The sequence below is a fragment of the Stomoxys calcitrans genome, chromosome 3 (genome assembly GCF_963082655.1).
Source record: "Stomoxys calcitrans chromosome 3, idStoCalc2.1, whole genome shotgun sequence".
Taxonomy (NCBI): domain Eukaryota; kingdom Metazoa; phylum Arthropoda; class Insecta; order Diptera; family Muscidae; genus Stomoxys; species Stomoxys calcitrans.
Window position 1 is genome coordinate 8,286,673 of NC_081554.1, and position 22,602 is coordinate 8,309,274.

Sequence of the window (22,602 nt, forward strand, 5' to 3'; positions counted from 1 at the left end):
AACTACTTTAATAAAGGGAATCGAGGGATTTGCTAGATAAGCGTTGGACTAAGTGCATTGAAGTTTCAGGAGATTATATTGAAAATAAAAATATTTTTGAAAATCTAACTATTCTCTTTCATTGATAGGATGTAGGGGAATCAAAATGCAATTTTGCCCATGAACATTCCACTAAGGAACAGGGGAAAATAATGGAATCTACAAATTTGATATTTTTTATAAAATGCTTTCTTTGTCTTGTATCAGTACTATCGCCGTTGTCATATGCGTCTTTTTAAATTGATTTTGTATAAATTAAATATATAATAATGACAATGCACTCATTTATTCAGGTTTATAAAAATAAAAACCATTTGAATCAATACTTAATGAAAACCGGTTCCGAAATTTTGTTTGTTATGTCAAATAATATCGACAGTTTTTCAAATAATTGTTTTTGAATAAAGCCTGGTACTGACTTGGAGTTTTCGTCCAAATAACTGTCAAAAGGCCCTATGAAAAAATTTTGCGAAATGACTACGAAATTTGTTCAAATAGGTTGTACCAAGTTTCTTTTATGAAATGATTTCAACATGTTGCTAGCATCATTGTCAAATTTCGTAGATTTTACATGCACATGTAAAGGGTGATTTTTTTGAGGTTAGGATTTTCATGCATTAGTATTTGACAGATCACGTGGGATTTCAGACATGGTGTCAAAGAGAAAGATGCTCAGTATGCTTTGACATTTCATCATGAATAGACTTACTAACGAGCAACGCTTGCAAATCATTGAATTTTATTACCAAAATCAGTGTTCGGTTCGAAATGTGTTCAAATTTTGACAAATTTTGTTCAGCGATGAGGCTCATTTCTGGTTGAATGGCTACGGAGTTAGCGGTTAGCACTTCATCATGCTTGTCCTAACTTCCACTTCAATTTCGGCCTGAGGTCGGAGAAAAAAAAAGTCAGATGGCGGGTTTCGTGTGGTTCCAGGCCACAATGAGTACACACATCCCGCACGTTTGCATTAATCGTAGCACTGTAGGAGACAGCTGCATCTTCCGGAACGCAATTGAGCCAAAAATGTTCTGGTTTGCCGCGGGAGGTCAATTTCTTCAGGTGCAATGTCGTCTCTAATGGCTACATTCACCTGGGTAGCTGTTATCCGCATCCATTTGTGTATTATAAAATCCTTTTAACTTTCAAAAATAAAAATTTATTTTTACTTTGGTTGACAGACATATGGTAACAATGATGTCAACATACAACTGCTTACTACTAAAACAACGCTTTACACGCCAAATAAAAAAGTTTAATTTCAACTAAACAAATTAGCAACACTGTTGGAAGAATTGTGAGATTTCAAAAAAATTTAATTGGTATTTAGCAACATTTTCGGCACAGTCGAAGTCTATACTAGGCTTAAATGGGTAAAATTTTTAAAGCTAAATATTATAAAAGTAAATAAAATGTAGTTTGAATTTATGTATTGATATCTAACGATCATGATTTTTTGTAATTTTAATCTTCTTAGTCTGAATCTATTTGACCCATTTATGAAGTTTGCCTCAGTTCCTTAATGGAGAATGTTCATGAGCAAATTGCAAGTTGCAATAACAGATGCTGTCCAAAACTAAACATTAGAATTCTTTTCGTTGTGACTATTATTTTTCATAGGCTTTAGCCTTCATAGCGACGATTGACATAAACCGACCATTGATCACATTCGAAAAGTACTTCGTACTCCATCAGACTATACTTCATATAAATAGTCGCAACGTTACATGGAAAATTTCTTCAACATCAAATACGACTAGGTTTAACTATAAGAAGATTGGCGTTCGACTGACTCTATTTCAAAGCTATTTCATTAAGTTGATGTTAGATGCAATTGCAATTTTGCAAATAGGAGTTAATTACATAATACTCGTTAGTCCATGATATTTACTAACGATTAGTTAAAATTTCCTAAAGAGTGAGAAAATAAACGTTGTACGAATAGAACTAACTGCTGGTGAGTAATTAAGCGTAAGTAATTTCATTAAACGATCTTTTTTGAAATAAGCGAGAATTTTATGAAACATTGGCATAGCATATCATCGTTGACTGTATGAACTACTTAAGAAAATAAAGATTTTTAGTTCAATATAACTAAAATTTTCATTCCCATTCCCATGCTCGAAATTAAGAACAATTTAATAAACAAACTTTTGATGGTGAGACATTGTGTCTATAAATAGAACATGGCAAAGCTGAACAAAATAAGTATGGCCGTCTTTGATGAAAAGAAGTAAGAAAATGTTTTGCTTTCGAGTTGTTAGTAAATATTGGAAAATATGGAAATTGGAAAATAGTCGAAGACTCGAACAATACTGATGCGGATGAATGGGTAGAGCGTCTGTTTTGTAAACAGAAGGTTCTTGGTTCAATACTCGGCTGGGACAAAAGTTTAAGTTTTATTTAATTTATAATTGAAATGTTTCATATTAAATTTGTATTCTTCACAATAGCTGAGCAATTGATAACGTGGGGATGGGAAACAGACGGAAATAAATGGGTTGAGTAATATGGATGTGTCCATTTGGATGCTACGGAGTGTTCGGAAAAAGCGAATTTTTTCAATACTTTTATTTTTCGTTTTCAATGCTCTTTAGTTCATATTTTACCTGTGGGAAGTTGAAAGTGGACTAATATTATGTAAAGGGTGATTTTTTTGAGGTTAGGATTTTCATGCATTAGTATTTGACAGATCACGTGGGATTTCAGACATGGTGTCAAAGAGAAAGATGCTCAGTATGCTTTGACATTTCATCATGAATAGACTTACTAACGAGCAACGCTTGCAAATCATTGAATTTTATTACCAAAATCAGTGTTCGGTTCGAAATGTGTTCAAATTTTGACAAATTTTGTTCAGCGATGAGGCTCATTTCTGGTTGAATGGCTACGTAAATAAGCAAAATTGCCGCATTTGGAGTGAAGAGCAACCAGAAGCCGTTCAAGAACTGCCCATGCATCCCGAAAAATGCACTGTTTGGTGTGGTTTGTACGCTGGTGGAATCATTGGACCGTATTTTTTCAAAGATGCTGTTGGACGCAACGTTACGGTGAATGAACACATTTCGAACCGAACACTGATTTTGGTAATAAAATTCAATGATTTGCAAGCGTTGCTCGTTAGTAAGTCTATTCATGATGAAATGTCAAAGCATACTGAGCATCTTTCTCTTTGACACCATGTCTGAAATCCCACGTGATCTGTCAAATACTAATGCATGAAAATCCTAACCTCAAAAAAATCACCCTTTATAAACAATTTCGTAGCTATAAATAAATTGTTGAACTTGCAAAGAGCATTTTGTTCTTTAGAGCCATAGAAAGTTCAATATTTCCCAAATTTAGTTCACTTTAACTAGTGTTGAGGCTCAAAATTTTTTGAGTGTAGTTGAGTGCATATCACTGGTTTATATGAAAGTTGTAGAAGAAGGTCCCTTATTCTCCCTTAAGGCAAGTCTTTTAAATACTAAATTCTATACCAACATTTTCTAATACATTTTACTTCAATACTATAATCGATGGTATAAGTATATTGTTTTTAATTTTGTGGAGTTTCTTCACTATGCAACATTGCTTTCAATTATTAATCACTATACATCATGAGAAGTACACACGCTCCTTTTGAATACAAACTACCACAACACACTTTTATCGGGTCGTCAAAGAAGTTTGTTAGCAGTCATTAATTTTTAATTAAAGAAAAAAAAAACTAATTACAGTCTTGGCTTAAACAAAATAAAGAAGAGTATCAAATTTCTTCAAACGCGTTGAATATTTCATAATTTCTTTTGTTGTTAGATTGCAGATTGGCAAAAAACCCGAATTATAAACAAAGAAAGATAAATTAGGAGACATTAATATTCCACGTTGAATCAAAAAAAAAAAAAAAAAAAAAAATTGACAAACTATGATGTACATCATGTACCATTTTCTGATGCTGACAACAAATAGAAGAAACAATTTTGGAAGACTGTATGATAATTATGGGTATAATTTAACAAGAAATGTTAATGATTTCAGATTTGCCAACTTAAAAAAGAAAAAGTGAAGAATGACACTAATTTTTGATTAATAGTTGGTTGGTTTTCAGTTTATGCATGCCATTAGGTGAGGGACAGACTTTTTAATTTTAATGTACGATCATAGTTCCTTAAAAAAGTTTAATTATGAATTCTATAATTGTTAAATATATGATGGTGGGGTAGCCTAACACCTTTTTGGGGGCTACTGTAGTAAAAGGGTTGGCATGTGCGCCTTAAATCCCGGATTGCAATCCCGGCAAGAACATTATAGGTGGTTATACCCTTTTAATGCTTGCGACATTTGTGAGATACTTTGCTATGTAAAAATTTCTCCCCAAAGGTAATATTGGAGCCACCGTAGCTCAGAGGTGAGATGGTCCGCATTTAACGTTGAAAGCCTGGGTTCAAACGCCGGCAAGAACATCAGAAAAAATTGTCAGCGGTGGTTATCCCTTCCTATTGATGGCGACACTATTAAGGTATTTTATTTATCAGCCGTGAAAACTTCTCTATAGAGTCCTATCGGTCTGCGGCACGCCGTTCGGAAAGCACTCATTAATATTCATTGGCGTACGAAAGTCGTCCAAGTACTTTATTTGCAAAGCAACGGGGGTTGTGACAAATTGAGAAGGAGGTTTTTTCATTGGCATATTTTTATACCCACCACCGAAGGGTATAAACTCTGTAATTGCATTCTTTCTTCTGTCAGCTATCCGCTGTTACTTTAAGCTTGCTTTATAAAAAAGTGTAAAAAAAGTATATTTGATTAAAGTTCATTCTAAGTTTTATTAAAAATGCATTTACTTTCTTTCAAAAAATCCGAAATTATTTTTGGGCAACTCAATATATTCTTATCGTCGTAAAAATCTAAAACGATAAAGCCATGTCCGTCCGTCTGTCTGTTGAAATCACGCTACAGTCTTTAAAAATAGAGATGAACTATATCGGACAATATCTTGATATAGCCCCCATATAGACCGATCCGCCGATTAAAGGTCTTAGGCCCATAAAAGCCACATTTATTATCCGATTTTGCCAAATTTGGAACAGTGAGTTGTGCTAGGCCCTTAGACGTCCTTCTTCAATTTGGCTCAGATTGGTTCAGATTTGAATATAGCTGCAATATAGACCGATCCCTCGATTTAACATTTTGGACCTATAAATTTGGGACAGTGAGTTGTGTCAGGTCCTTCGACATCCATCTTCAATTTGGCCCAGACCGGCCCAGCTTTGATTATAGCTGCCATATAGACCGATTTCTCGATTTAAGGTCTTGGGCCCATAAAAAGCGCATTTATTGTCCGATTTCTCCGAAATTGGAGACAGTGAGTTGTGTTAGGCCCCTCCACATCTTTCTGCAATCAGGCTCACAGAGGTCCAGATTTGGATTTAGCTGCCATATAGACCGATCTCTCGATTTAAGGTTTTGGGGCCATAAAAGGCGCACTTATTGTCGGATTTCTCCAAAATTGGAGATAGTGAGTTGTGTTCGACATATTTCTGCAATTTGGCTCAGATTAGATCAGACTTGTATACAGCTGTCATTTAGACCGATCCTTCGATTTAAGGTTTTGGACCTATAAAATCCGCATTTATTGTCCGATGTCGCCGAAATTTGGGACAATAAGTTGTGTTAGGGCCTTCGACATCCATCTTCAATTTGGCCCAGACCGGTCCAGCTCGATTTAAGGTCTTGGGCCCTAAAAGGAGCATTTATTGTGCGATTTTGCCGAAATTTGGTACAGTGAGTTGTGTTAGGCCCTTTGACATCCCTCTTCAATTTGGCCCAGATCGGTCCATATTCAGATATAGCTGTCATATAGACCGATATCTCGATTTAAGGTCGTGGCCACCTAAAAGGCGCATTTACAATTCCATTTCGATGAAATTTGAAACAGTGTCTTATGTTAGGCTTGTCGACATCCGTGTCGTATATGGTTCAGATCGGTCCAGATTTGGATATAACTATCACAAAGACCATTATTGTGTTTTACGAAATTGAACGATGGCTTGTACTTATTAGACCACTCATATTTCGATATAGCTGCTATGGGGGCATAAATTATGCATTTTCACCGGATTATGACGAAAGGTGGTTTACATATATACCCGAGGTATACCCGAACTTAACGCCTTTCTACTTGTTTTTTTATTATTCTTTTTATTTGTACATTTCATTAATAACACATATCGTAAAGCCTCAGCTCCTATTAGGCTTCATTGAGGCAAGTGGCAACTATTTCATTTCTTATAATGAAAAAAAAAAATATGTTAAAGAATTTAATTAATTTTATATTATTTACTTGAAAATTATATAAAAATAACTTTTATTTAAAGATTTTAACATTACAAAAAAAAAATCATATCGGAAAAAATCATATTATTAGGTATTACATTCTTATAATAAATATTCTGGCATAAATACTTATAATTACAAAAAAAATTCTGATCAAAAAAATTTTTGGGAGAAAGCCAACATTCCACACTAAATTTGGGTAATAAACATTCCGTATCAAATTTCGTGCAAATGGATTGAAGTTTGTACTAATCTTATAAGTAAACATTTAGCGATATATGTATTCGCGTGTGAGCTACATCTAAATTTGAAACGATTTTTCCCAAAATTCATAGCATTTGTCTTTGGGCTATTAAGGTGATATGAGGAAAATTTCGTGATGATTGGCTGAAAAATGCAATCTCCACCTTGATTACAAAAAAAAGAGAGACAAACGATAAAGAAAGCATACCCATAAAGACGGATATGGCTTTTTATTATTATACCCAATACCGAAGAATGGGGGTATATTCATTTTGTCATTCTGTTTGAAAACATCGAGAAATATCCATTTCCGTCTCTATAAAGTATATATATTCTTGATCAGCGTAAAAAGCTAAGACGATCTAGCCATGTCCGTCCGTCTGACTGTTGAAATCACGCTACAGTCTTTAAAAATAGAGATATTGAGCTGAAACTTTGCACACAACCTTTTTTTGTCTATAAGCAGGATTAGTTCGAACATGGGTTATATCGGACTATGTTTTAATATAGCCCCCATATAGACCGATCTGCCGATTTACGGTCTTAGGCCCATAAAAGCCACATTTATCATCCGATTTTGCTGAAATTTTGGACAGTGAGTTGTGCTAGGCCCTTCGACATCCTTCTTCAATTCGTCTCAGATTGGTTCAGATTTGAGTATAGCTGCCTTATAGACCGATCTCTCGATTTAAGGTCTTAGGCCCATAAAAGGCGCATTTATTGTCCGAATTTCCAAAATTTGCGACAGTGAGTTGTGTTAGGCCCTTCGACACCCCTTCTTCAATTTGGCTCAGAGAGGTCCAGATTTGGATATAACTGCCATATAGACCGAACTCTCGATTTAACGTTTTGAGCCCATAAAAGGCGCATTTATTGTCCGATGTCGCCGAAATTAGGGACAGTGACTTGCGTTAGGCCCTTTGACATCTTTCTTCAATTTGGCCTAGATCGGTCCAGATGTGGATATAGCTGTCATATAGACCGATCTCTCGATTTAGGATTTTGGGCCCAAAAAAGGCGCATTTATTGGCCGACGTCACCGAAATTTGGCACAGTGAGTTGTGTTAGGCTCTTCGACATTCTTCTTCAATTTGGCTCAGATCGGTCCAGATTTGAATATAGCTGCCATATAGACCGATATCTCGATTTGACACCATAAAATACGTATTTATAATCCGATTTCACTGAAATTTGACACAGTGACTTATGTTAGGCTTTTCGACATCCGTGTCGTATATGGTTCAGATCGGTTTATTTTTGGATATAGCTACTAAAAAGACCAATATTTTGTCATACACATTTGAACACTGACTTGTGCTTATTAGTATTTGCTTCAAATCGGAGCATATTTCGATGTAGCTGCTATGGGGCATAAGGTATGCATTTTTCACCGGATTTTGACGAAACGTGGTTTACATATATACCCGAGGTGGTGGGTATCCAAAGTTCGGCCGAACTTAACGCCTTTTTACTTGTTTTGACATACATCGCTAGCTATAGTACGGCATGTGACTATTTCTCACCCTAGATGGTCGCATCTGTCTGTTAAGGTGTCCATTCAGCCAGAAATGAGCCTCATTGCTGAATACATTTTTTCGATTTTTTTGACAACAAATCTCAATGATTTGCAACCGTTACGCTTGTGAATTTCTCCATAATGAGAATTTTGCATTTGATTCCAATATTGCCCCAATAAGTCTAAACCGGATGTTTGAGGGGTGTTTGGAGAGTTTTGTTCTCTAAAACATCTTTTCCCAGGTCATATAGACATTTAACCCCATATTTGGATATCAGATTCGTAATATTGGCATGATCATGTCTTATGTCAGTTTGGAGGCGGAAAGCTTACCCTCGTGACTTAACCCCCTGTTTCTATCAGATACGTGTTTATACCCTGCACCACCCTGTATTTTAGATTTGTGTATTTGTTTGCAACGCTAAGAAGGAGAAGAGCTAGACCCATTGATAAGTATACCGATCGACTCAGAATCAATTTCTGATTCGATTTAGCCATGTCCGTCTGTGAGTCCATGTATTCTTGTAATCAAAATGCAGGTCGTATTTGTTGTCCGATTGTCGCGAAATTTTCCACATGCCACTTTTTTGGCCCAAGGACAAACGCTCTTGATTTAAAAAAAAAATCGGTTCAGATTTAGATATAGCTCCCATATATATCTTTCATCGGAAATGGACTTTAATAGCTGTAGAAACTACAGTTTTAGTCCGATCTTTACAAAATTTGGCATGGGGTGTTTTATGTGGGCAAAATTTTATAAAAATGGGTCCAGATTTAGATATAGCTCCCATATAAATGTATCGCCCGATTTGCACTTAAATGGCCGCAGTATCTACAATTCTTAAACGATCTGCACAAAATTAGACACGGACTGTTTTATTGCTGATCTTAATATATCTGGAAATTTTCATAAAAATCGGTTTAGATTTAGATATAGCTACCATATGTATCGTTCATCCGATATGTCCTTTTAAGGCTGTAGAATCCACAATTTTCCCCCGATTTTATATGAGACGTTTAAATTGACATTCTAATATGTGATCCATGTGTGTGTATTTTATCCGATATGGACTTTTATGGCAGTAAAAACCACAATTTTGGTCACATCTTAATGACACATACTGGGACGTCAATCTCTATTTGACGCTCCAGTATGTGTCATTAAAATTGGCACTGGTTTCGATATAACTCCCATATAATCATTTATCCGATATGGCCTTTTATAGATGTGGAAATCCAAATATTTTGTCCTATGGTAGAAAAATCTTACAAGGTTCTAAATTGCTAATTCAATTGGTATCCAAATTAAAGTCTGACTAGATTTCGAGATAAGTTCTTCATATAAAAAGTACTACATGTACTAGGTGGTGTAGGGTATTATATAGTCGGCAACGCCCGACTTTTGCCTTTCCTTACTGGTTTTAAGTTGCAAAAAGGGCGCAAACAAAAATTTCCTTCAATCGGCTCGGCCCTCCGAAGATCTACCGTTTCCTATATATTGTAAATTTTGTCAGTAATTCAAATCATGCATTCAAATGAAAATCGAACCCCAAACGCCTTCGTATATCGCAAAAACCCTGTCTCGGCTTTCAAAAATTCATTCAAAAATTCCAAAATATAAAAATTAAAAGTTGAAGATCCCCGAACCAGTAGAGATATTACAGATCTTAAGCGGACTGTTTTGTACTATCCAGCAAAAAAGAATTTTGGAAATCGGACCACAACTGACGATTTGCCAGCCTAAACAATTTTGCTAAATGGCAAGGTGACTAACTTTAGAGCCGTTCTCAAATGACAGATTTTTTACTCGTTTTTTTTTCGATTCTATTCCACTGTGCATTGTAGGCATGGCCGTAACCCAAATAACATTAAGGTAATATGAACCGTTATCCCGCTCTGCACATGGTAGTGGTTCCACCAATAATTACAAAAATCGCTTCGTAAAGAGTTGTAGAATCAGAATGGCACAGGTGTTATTCAAATAGAATGAAATGTTGTTTATTAAGCTCCGTTATGGCTTTCAATACTTTTGGATCGTATTCAAATAAATAATGTATTACTAAAATTTAACACACAATCACATGTTTGAAGTTTTGTTTTTCTAAAAATAACACCCGTATTTTTATACCCTCCACCATAAGATGGGGGGTATACTAATTTCGTCATTCTGTTTGTAACTACTCGAAATATTCGTCTGAGACCCCATAAAGTATATATATTCTTGATCGTCGTGACATTTTATGTCGATCTAGCGATGTCCGTCCGTCTGTCCGTCCGTCCGTCCGTCCGTCTGTCCGTCCGTCCGTCCGTCCGTCCGTCCGTCCGTCCGTCCGTCCGTCCGTCCGTCTGTCTGTCGAAAGCACGCTAACTTCCGAAGGAGTAAAGCTAGCCGCTTGAAATTTTGCACAAATACTTCTTATTAGTGTAGGTCGGTTGGTATTGTAAATGGGCCATATCGGTCCATGTTTTGATATAGCTGCCATATAAACCGATCTTGGGTCTTGACTTCTTGAGCCTGTAGAGTGCGCAATTCTTATCCGATTGGAACGAAATTTTGCATGACGTGTTTTGCTATGATATCCAACAACTGTGCCAAGTATGGTTCAAATCGGTCCATAACCTGATATAGCTGCCATATAAACCGATCTTGGGTCTTGACTTCTTGAGCCTCTAGCGTGCGCAATTCTTATCCGATCAGAATGAAATTTTGCACAACGTGTTTTGTTATGATATCCAACAACTGTGCCAAGTATGATTCAAATCGGTCCATAACCTGATATAGCTGCCATATAAACCGATCTTGGGTCTTGACTTCTTGAGCCTCTAGAGTGCGCAATTCTTATCCGATTGAAATGAAATTTTGCACGACGTGTTTTCTTATTATATCCAACAACAGTGCCAAGTATGGTTCAAATCGGTCCATAACCTGATATAGCTACCATATAAACCGATCTTGGGTCTTGACTTCTTGAGCCTCTAGAGTGCGCAATTCTTATCCGATTGGAATGGAATTTCGCACGACGTGTTTTGTTATGATACCCAACAACTGTGCCAAGTATGGTTCTAATCGGTCCATAACCTGATATAGCTACCATATAAACCGATCTTGGGTCTTGACTTCTTGACCCTCTAGAGGGCACAATTCTTATCCGATTTGAATGAATTTTTGCACGAAGTATTTCGTTATGATATCCAACAACTGTGCCAAGTATGGTTCAAATCGGTTCATAAACTGATATAGCTGTCATATAAACAGATCTGGGGATTTGATTTCTTGAGCTTCTAGAGGGCGCAATTTCTATCCGATTTGGCTGAAATTTTGCATGACGTATTTTATTTTTACTTTAAACAACTGGATCAAATAAGGTTCAAATCGGTTCATAACCTGATATAGCTGCCATATAAACCGATCTGGGATCTTGACTTCTTGACCCCTAGAGGTCGCAATTATTATCCGATATGCCTGAAATTTTGTACGTTGGATCCTCTCATGACCATCAACAAACGTGTTTATTATGGTCTGAATCGGTCTATAGCCCGATACAGATCCCATATAAATCGTTCTCTCTATTTTACTTCGTGAGCCCCAATGGGCGCAATTCTTAACGCAACATATAATTTAATTTTGGTCCGAACCGGACCATATCTTGATATCGTTTTAATAGCAGAGTAACTCTTTTCTTATATCCTTTATTGCCTAAGAAGAGATGCCGGGAAAAGAACTTGACAAATGCGATCCATGGTGGAGGGTATATAAGATTCGGCCCGGCCGAACTTAGCACGCTTTTACTTGTTTAACTTAATATTTCTTATTTAATATTTTTGCCGCTAATACTGATTTTAAGCGTTTCATATTGTTTCCGTTGCACTTGTTGCATCGATCGTATGCACCCACTTACCTGCCCATTTTCCATACTTATCCACCAAAGTTTGTGGAAGTTGAGGTTGAAAGTAGGGTTGCAGCACAGCTCTGATTATGGACAACACCGAAATGAAATTGTCGTAGATGAATAATGCAAGCGCCATAATGCCCGCCAAATACACCACCACAGAAGATAATTGAATTAAGGCGATCATATTGAAGTTTAACTTGCACAAATGGATCACAGCTGAGAAATGTTCAACAAAAATGAACAAATGCAAGGCACAATGATATTCGGTATTTTAGTGAAACTTTGATTACGAGCAAACGAGCAAAAAACACAGTGTTATCGCATTAAAACTATGCACACGAGTATTTCCTTATCAGTGGACGATTAATAGATTACAATTTTGAGTAACGTTTTGTTATTTTTTTTTTGCGCTAAACTATTTTTTTCAAACACTTTTTTTGTTGCTAATCACTTTTAACTACATTAATCACTCTCTATTGGCTTATGGCTCGATTCGATTTTTTTTGCCACGGAATATCTGACACCTTCACCTCTTAGCTTCCAACGATCCGTTCGCGGGCCTTTTTCAAAACATACTGATACGTTGTAGCCACTGTTGATCTTTGTTTATTTGTCTTGCTTACCATGCCGCCTCAAACACATGAGTCGTCAGTGCTCGCCATCAAACCGATGTTGGCTTGCTGCAAATGCTGCGTTTGCTGCTGTTCAATGTTTGAATACAGTGTAGCTTGCAAGAAAGCATGGCTTATGTTGTGGTTGGAGAGGGTTTGTTTATCGAGTATGACAGAGTTGCCATTAATGGTATTGTTTTTTTCGATTCGCCTGAAGTTTATGAATTTTTATTGGTATGAAGTGTAGTAAAGACCTGTTTGGTTCATGCAAACTTGCCCTGTCCGACTCAAATTTAATCAATGATGGACCTCTTTTTTATAGCCGAATCCGAATGGCGTGGTACAGTGTGATACCTCTTGGGGGTAGAAGTACCTCCCGATTGTCCCCAGCATTAGGAGGGGATAACCACTGCTGAAAATGTTTTTCCGATGTTCTTGTTAATATTCAATACCAAGCATTCAGCGTCATGGGTGGACTGCTAACCTCTGCGCTACGTGGGTCTTCAGTAACCATAACATTAGGGTAAACTAATTTCGGGCCGAAAGGGTCTTGGCACAGAATATCATAACCTAGTGCATTTGTTTGTAACAGCCAAAAGGAAGTAGCTACACTCAACGAAATTTGTTATTCAAAACAGTAAAAATGTTTGCTAAAATAGTAGTTTATGTCTGCTGAAAATGGGAAAGCAGACATTGCTGTTTTGAGTACACAAGTCTGCTGAAAACAATATGTATGCTGCTTTTTATGGTAGACTGTTGCTTGTTTTGATTAGACATTTTTATACCCACCACCGACGGATGGGGGTATATTCATTTTGTCATTCCGTTTGCAACACATCGAAATATCCATTTCCGACCCTATAAAGTATATATATTCTCGATCAGCGTGAAAATCTAAGACGATCTAGACATGTCCGTCCGTCTGTCCGTCTGTCTGTTGAAATCACGCTACAGTCTTCAAAAATAGAGATATTGAGCTGAAACTTTGCACAGATTCTTTTTTTGTCCATAAACAGGTTAAGTTCGAAGATGGGCTATATCGGACTATATCTTGATATAGCCCCCATATAGACCGATCCGCCGATTAAGGGTCTAAGCCCAATAAAAGCCACATTTATTATCCGATTTTGCTGAAATTTGGGACAGTGAGTTGCGTTAGGCCCTTCAACATCCTCCGCCAATATGACTCAGATCGGTTCAGATTTGGATATAGCTGCCATATAGACCGATCCGCCGATTTAGAGTCTTAGGCTCATAAAAGCCACATTTATTATCCGATTTTGCTGAAATTTGGGACAGTGAGTTGTGTTAGGCCCTTTAACATCCTCCGTCAATTTGGCTCAGATCGGTCCAGATTTGGATATAGCTGCCATATAGACCGATCCTCCGATTTGGGGTCTTAGGCCTATAAGAGGCGAATTTATTGTCAGATGTCGCGGAAATTTGGGACAATAAGTTAAGTTAAGCCCCTTGACATACTTCTGCATTATCGCACAGATCGGTCCAGATTTGGATATAGCTACCATATAGGCCGAACTCTCGGTTTTAGGTTTTGGGGCCATAAAAAGCGCATTTATTGTCCGATATTGCCGAAATTTGGGACAGTGAGTTAAGTTAAGCCCCTCCACAGATTTCTGCTATGGGACATAAGGTATGAGTTTTGCACCGGATTTTGACGAAAGGTGGTATACATATATACCCGAGGTGGTGGGTATCCAAAGTTCGGCCCGGCCGAACTTAATGCCTTTTTACTTGTTTAGAATTTTCTTAGATATTTTGTTAGAAGAGATGATTTTAATTTGTGGAATATTATTGTAAAGAAGCTACCTGATCCATATATTTGTATATATTTCGAAATGTGGCTGAGCTAGCTCGCATTTGCTCTGCTAATATGACTGGCATGGCCTTTTGTATCTAAATTAAAAAAAAAAAACAAGTAAAAAGGCATTAAGTTCGGCCGGGCCGAACTTTGAATACCCACCATCTCAGGTATAGATGTAAACCCCCTTTCGTCACAATCCGGTGAAAATTGGATAACTTATGCGCATAAATTCAGCACGGACATTGAGTCGTCTACTAAATATAAGTCACTGTTCGATTTCGTATTTTCAAAATTTCAACAATATCGGGTTATAAATAAAGCTTTTATGGGCTTCAGTCCCCTTATAGGCAGATCGGTCTATATGGCAGCTATATCAATATATAGTCCGATCAGAACCATATTTAAGTCGGATGTTGGAAGGTCTTAACCCACTCTCTGTTTCAAATTTCAGCGGAATCGGGTAATAAATATAGCTTTTATTGGTTTCAGACCCCTTATCGGCAGATCGGTCTATATGGCAGCTATCTAAATATAGTCCGACCTAAGCTATATTTACTTCAGATGTCGGGAGGCTTAAAATAACCCACTGTTGCAAATTTCAGCGAAATTGGTTAAAAAATAAAGCTTTTATGGGCTTCCGATCCATAGACCGATCCTCCGATTTAGGGTCTTAGGCCCATAAAAGTAAGTTGTGTTAGACCCTTCGACATCCTTCTTCAATTTGGCTCAGATCGGTCCAGAATTGGATATAGCTGCCATATAGACTGATCCTCCGATTTAAGTTCTTAGGCCCATAAAAGCCACATTTATTATCCGATTTTGCTGAAATTTGGGACAGTGAGTTGTGTCAGGCCCTTCGACATCCTTCTTCAATTTGGCTCAGATCGGTCCAGAATTAGATATAGCTGCCATATAGACCGATCCTTCGATTTAAGGTCTAAGGCCCATAAAAGGGCTAAAAATGCGCCCATGACACTGGAAGTCCTCTGATCGAATCTGCGGCTGAGTAACACCTCTTTGTGGCAAAGTTTTATAGGACGTGAAGGCTTCAGTCACAGTATTATTGAGGAGCTACTATAGCTATTTATGAGCCGATCTGAGCAGTACTTTGATTTGCACGAGTGTAAAGAAGTTTACTTCTAAAATTTGACTGTTTTAGTCTCACAGTTTGATATGGTGTAAATGCCATATCAAACTGTGAAATGTAGCCACCATCAAAGGAAACAACAAAAATGTTTGCTGTAACAGCAGAAAGTCTTCTGATAATGGGACAGCAGTAACTGTTTGCTATATCAGAAAATATTTTTTGCTGTTTTCAAATGATAAAAATTTGAAAAAAAGCTCAGAAATGTCATAAATATTTAACAAAATTTTACATTTCATCTTATTTTTCAATTTTACAAGCATATAACGTAATTTTTTTTTCCAATTTTCTACAATTTGCGAATTTTTGAACGAATGCAAATAACAGCAGACAAAATAACTAATACTATTATATTTATGTTTTTAGTCAAAAAAATAACGCCTAATTGGTAATTTTTATACCCACCACTGAAGGATGGGGTTTTGCCTGTCTCTAAAATCACGCTCCTGAGCTGAAACTTTGCACAGATTCTTTTTCTATCCATAGGTAGATTAAGTGCGAAGATGGGTTGTGTCGGACTATATATTGATATAGCTCCCATATATCCGATCTGCCGATTTAAGGCATTAGGCCCATAAAAGCCACATTTATTTTACGACTTTGCTTAAATTTGAGACAGTGAATTGCGTAGGTCACTCGACATCCTTCTTCAGTTTGTTTCAGATCGGTCCAGATTTGGATATAGCTGCCATAAAGACCGATCTCTCGATTCATGGTCTTGGACGCTAAAACTTGGGACAGTGAGTTGTATTAGGCTCTTCGATTATTTTTTTTAAATTTGGCACAGATCGGTCTAGATTTGGATATAGCTGCCTTATAGTCCGATCTCTTTATTTAAGGTCTTAGTGCCGTAAAGTGGGCATTTTTTGTCCGATTTCGCTAAAATTTTATATACTTAGTTGTGTTAAGCCTCTTGATATCCATCTTGAAGATGGCCCAAATTGGTTCAGACTTGGATATATCTGCCATATAGACCGATCTCTCGATTTAAGGTGTTGGGCCATTAAAAGGCACAATTTTTTGTCCGATTTCGCTGAAATCTAGGACAGTGAGTTGTGTTAAGTCCCTTGATATCCATCTGGTATATTGCCAAGACTTGGATATAGCCCCATATAAACCGATCTCCCAATTTAAGGTGTTGGGCTCATAAATAGGTCCTTCATTATGCGATTTCGTTGAAATTTAGTACCTATGAGTTGTATTAGGTGTCTCGACATCTGCACTTAGAAAGACCTATATCGGACTATATATGAATATGTTTGCCATATATGCCGATCTCCGGATTTGCGTTGTTGGACCCATAACAGGCGCATTTATTAACCGATCTTGCTGAAATTTGGAAAAGTAAGGTCCATCGACGTCCTTTGGCGAAATGTGGTAAACATATATTAATATCTCGAAGCGTGGTGGGTATACAAAGTTCGGTCCAGACAAGCTTAATGCATTTTTACTTGTTTGTTTTACTGCTGGTATAGAAATGTTGCTCCTCATCTTCATAAAAAATAGAAAAACAAATAAATTAAAAAAAAATGCTACGTTTTATTCGAAGTGTTTCACAAATTTCCTACCGACAGAGAACTGTAAAATAACCTATGTGCCTAAACACATCACAAAAACAGGACCTAACCACGCGCACTTTCTATAAAACATTAGCAAACCAGTCAAATTTCCATGCATTTCATTAACTGTTGGCAAATTTGATAGTTTTTTGTTTTCTTTTTGAATAAACAACAAAGCTATTGAAATTTCAACGTACCAAGTTGGTGAATCAAAGTTCATTTATATTCAAAGAAAGCTGAACTTGATCTTGGGATGCTCTCAACTATCGAATCAAAAACAAATTATTCATGCTCGTTTGTGTCAGACGCTATCTGCGTTTTACTGTCTTAAATAATTTGCATTTTTCTATAAAAAAGGCTAAATTTCTGAATATGAACTTAGTATGGGGATGTATGAGGCATACACGAACTCAGAAGCAAGTGTTTATTAATCCTAAGCAGACCAAATTTTTGATTCGTACGAATTGACGAAATTAATTTACTGTATATTTGCCGTTACAACTGTCAATGTCCGATTCATAAGTCAAAAGTTTTGATTCCACTATTTTTTCTCTCTGTGTGTTCTGTTAAAAATGTAATGCAAAATCACTGAGTTATGTATATTTTCCAAAAAAAAAAAAAAAAACACAAGATGTTCGTCAGGGCCGAATCTTATATACCCCACACCATGGATCGCATTTGTCCAGTTCTTCGCCCGGTATCTCTTTGTAGGCAAACAAAGGATAATATATAAGAATTGCTATACTATTGGAGCTATGTCAGGTTATAAGCCGATTCGGACCATATTTAGCCTGTATGTTAAAGGCAATAGTACATCAAAAGTGCAAAATTTCAACCAAATCGGACAAGAATTATGTCCTAGAGGGACTTAAGAAGTAAAATGGGGAGAGCGGTTTGCATGGGCTTTGTCAGATTATGTATGGACCTATTTAGACCATATTCGTCACGTATATTAGAGGGCATAGAAGACGTCGCTGTGCAAAATTTCAATTAAGTCGAATAAGAACTACGCCCTCTAGAGGTAAAATCGGGAGATCGGTTTTTATGGGAGCTATATCAGGGTTTTAACCGATTTAAACCGTACTTTGTACATCCACTAAATGTGTTTGAAGACGTCATAGTACAAAATTTCGCCCTCTAGAAGCTCAAGAAGTAAAATCTGGAGATCGGTTAATGTGGTAGCTATTGGGTTGCCCAAAAAGTAATTGCGGATTTTTTAAAAGAAAGTAAATGCATTTTTAATAAAACTTAGAATGAAATTTAATCAAATTTACTTTTTTTACACTTTTTTTCTAAAGCAAGCTAAAAGTAACAGCTGATAACTGACAGAAGAAAGAATGCAATTACAGAGTCACAAGCTGTGAAAAAATTTGTCAATGCCGACTATATGAAAAATCCGCAATTACTTTTTGGGCAACCCAATATATCTAAAAATAAACCGATCTGAATCATATACAATCTCGACCTACACTAATAGGGAGTAATTGTGCAAAATTTTAAGCACCTAGCTTTACTGCTTTGAAAGTTAACGCGCTTTCCACAGACGGACAGATGGAGGGACATGGCTAGATCAACTAAAATGTCAAGACGATCAAGAATATGTATAATGTATGGGGTCAATATTTCGAGGTGTTACAAACGGAATAGCGAAGTTGGTACACCCCCATCATATGGTGGAGGGTATAAAAAAGCTAAAGTCGAAGTCAGGGTTTTGATTTTTAGTAGCATTGGGTGCATTGCAGTGATTCAAAGAAATTTGGTTAATGAATGCGAATTTCAATGGTCAAATGCCTTAAATCGGGCCATCGGTCTATACGACATCGATATCCAACGATACACAGTGATTCGAAAGAAGCTAATAAAAAATATGCTATATGAGAACGGAAAGAGATAACTCTTTTAAATGGTTAGAATGGCAAATGTGTTATCGAGATTATGTGCAAAATTTCCTAAGCGGTCCGGGCGATCTTGGCAGGATCTTAAATGGGGCACCTCGGCATTTCGAAAATTTGTTGGGGCTGCCAAATCATCGTTTTCCACTGTGCGATAGTATGGTACAAAACAGGAATCTTTTTCATCTCAATGTCTTAAATTTAAGGCTGTAGAGTGCTTGCTACTGACAGATGGACGGACAGACAGACGGAAATGACTTCGACTCAATCGTCTTGGATTTTTATGCTGGTCTTCATATATACTATTTGCGATTTTCCAAAAACACCCAAAATTTTTAGATAATTTGGTCCGTTTGCAAGAGTTATATCTCGAAAACAAGATAAGGGATTGCCATTTTAAATTTTTGCTATTGTTGGATATACCTCATAAATGTGGAATTATTAATTAAAAACAAACACATAATGGTATCGGCAACAGTCATCACAACTGAATTCATCTAAATCAATCTGGAGTCCTTCTGCTATTGTTTGAGATTTACCATCTTTTAATTTGAGCGCATTCAACTGAATTTCTTTGAATTCTTTCTTGAGGACCACCGCCTGATATCCAACGCACTCAAGATGTTAGCCGTCAAAGTGCATGATCCACATCTCCAAGTACTACTTCACCCGAGCACCTTTCTTGTATATAGCCTTGTGGATTCCTGACTGAAATGGGGTTGGAATTTCAATGCTCTCAGCAGACCGTTGCTGATCCGTGGGACGAAAGTTTTGAGCTTGTAACAAGACGTTTTGCAATGCCTGTTTGGTAATGCTTCCTCTTTCTAGACGGTGTTGCATTGTAATCCCTCATGGACTAACTGTACTGTTGTCGAATAAGTCCGTGCTACTTTCGGAACAATCAAGTATCGCATAGTTGGTAAGGGAAGAAACAATCTCTTCCATTGCCCTCTTTCGCTTTGATCGATCAATAAACACTTATTTATGCTACGTATTTTTCAATATTTTACTAACAGCTATTTTTGAATGGGCGCATCTTATTTTACGGTGGCTATATACCTGATTTAGTACGTTGCAAATTTTTCAAAACTTCCATATTAATGATCCCTTACAAATATGGTTTCTGTAACAAAATCATCTCCAACAAGTAGCCAACGGAAGAACACACATCAATAAAAAAAAACACTTTTCTTTTCCTTAATTTTAATTAAATGTAAACAGAGTGATCAAAAAAAACTCAAAGGGTAATTCAGCATAAATGTATGAGAGTTTATTAGTTTCCTACCACAACCATACAAATTGCAAAAACTTTTGTTTATCACTAATTTTCTTTTAATTTGAGAATCATAAAAGAGTCGTCAATGGGTTTTCCAACGATGATTCTAAATGCGGTGCCTTGACTTAATTGTTAATAGAAACGAGAATGGAAATCGACTTTTGCGATCAATATCTCATTTTGTTCATAGGTTATGTGGATTTTTTTGAAAGTTATAAGACTGGACACATTTTCCGTTTCGGATTAGTTAGATTTAAAAAATTTAAATTTTTTCACAAAAAATTTAAACTTTTTTAAAATTTAAAAGAAATAAACTTTACTTTAGTCATTATTAGGCAAAGTTCATATATTCGTGCAACAGGGAATTGTTTTTAAGAAGCAAAAATCAAATAGTCGTCAACCTAATATCGTACATTTTATAAGGTGGGTATATAAACATTAGGAAATTAATATTTAAATATAGGTACATATGTGTGGGTCTATATCAATATTGTTGGTTTTATTGTCCAAAGCTTATTTAAGATAATCTGCATGTCTATGTTCCTATCGAAGACACAAACCCAACTACCGCCTATCATTTAAAATAAAAGCTTAAAAAACTCATACATCAGGGATGGAAAATTTTAAATGGTACTAAAAAGGTACTTTTTGGGTCGAAAGAGTATTTTTCAGTTTTTCATAAAGATTTGAAAAATATTCTAGTGGATAAATCAAGCCTTTGTTATGATTACACGTGAAATCAAAAAAATGTTAACGACACCACAATACTTTTATTATACCCACCACTTTAGGATGGGGTTATACTAATCTAGTCATTCCGTGTGTAACACCTCGAAATATTGATCTGCAACCGCATAAAGTATATTTGTTCTGGATCGTCTCGACATTCTGAATCTAACTAGTCATGTCCGTCCGTCTGTCGAAATCACGAAAGCGGTCGAACGCGTAAAGCTAGAAATTTTGCATATCGGTTTACATTTGGATATAGCCCCCATATAAACCGATCCCCCAGTTTGACTTCTTGATCTCCTAGAAGCCTCAATTTTCATTCGATTTGGCTGAAATTTGGAACAAAGACATGAGTTATGACTTGGAATATCCATGCCAAGTATGATGCGAATCGGTCTATAAACAGATGTAGCCCCCATATAAACTGATCCCTGTATTTGATTCTTCAGCACTTAGAAGCCTAAATTTTCATCCGATTTGGCTGAAATTTTCCCCCAGTTTGATTTCTCGAGCCCCTAAAAGCCTCAATTTCCTCCGATTTCGCTGAAATTCGGAACAAAAACATGAGTAATAACTTTCAATATCCATGCCAAGTTTTATAGGAATCGGTCGAAATGGTGGTATAGGCCCCTAGGTACCGATAACCTGATGTAACTTCTTGAGACCAAAATAATTAAAATACAAACTCAGTTAATAAGGATACATTTTTAGTGGTGGGTACTCAAGATTCGACCGACTGAACGTAGCGCATTTTACTTGTTTTTTAATTTAAGAGAGACCTTAGGCAAATAAAAGCTATATTTAATATCTGATTTTGCTGAAATTTGGGACAGTGTGTTGTGTTAGACCCTTCGACATCCTCCTTCAATTTGGTCCAAATCGGTCCAGATTTGGATAGAGCTGCCATATAGGCAGGTTCGCCGATTAAGGGTCTAAGGCCCATAAAAGCTATTTTTATTTTCCGATTTTGCTGAAATTTGGGACAGTGAGTAGTGTTAGGCCCTTCGACATCCTTTTTCAATTTGGTCCAGATCGGTCAAGATTTTGATATAACTGCCATAGACCGATCCACCGATTTAGGGTCTTAGGCTTATAAAAGCTACATTTATTATCCGATTTTGCTGAAATTTGGGACCGTGAGTTCTGTTAGGTCCTTCGACATCCTTCTTCAATTTGGTTCAGATCGGTCCAGTTTTGGATGTGGCAGCCATATAGATTTAAGGTCTTAGGCCCATAAAAGCCATATTTATTATCCGATTTTGCTGAAATTTGGGACAGTGAGTTAAGTTAGGCTCTTTGACATTCTTCCTCAATTTGGCTAAGATCGGGCCAGATTTGGATATAGCTGCCATATAGACCGATCTCTCGATGTAAGGTTTTGGGCCCATAAAAGGCCCATTTATTGTCCGATGTCGCCGAATTTGGGACAGTGAGTTAAGTTAGGCTCTTTGACATTCTTCCTCAATTTGGCTAAGATCGGGCCAGATTCGGATATAGCTGCCATATAGACCGATCTCTCGATTTAAGGTTTGTGGGCCATAAAAGGCGCAATTATTGTCC

At 36.7% G+C, this 22,602-nt stretch overlaps 1 protein-coding gene across 1 annotated transcript in view; it reads right to left on the reverse strand.

Annotated features, from left to right (window-relative positions):
• The window catches only part of LOC106091905 (inactive hydroxysteroid dehydrogenase-like protein 1), a 33,097-nt gene extending 20,500 nt beyond the window's left edge, over nucleotides 1–12,597 (reverse strand). The window contains exon 1 of the mRNA XM_013258608.2: nucleotides 12,016–12,597. Coding sequence (XP_013114062.2) covers nucleotides 12,016–12,193 — 178 coding nt within the window. The 5' untranslated portion in view covers nucleotides 12,194–12,597. The remainder of the gene's footprint in view (nucleotides 1–12,015) is intronic.
• Nucleotides 12,598–22,602: the final 10,005 nt, after the last annotated feature.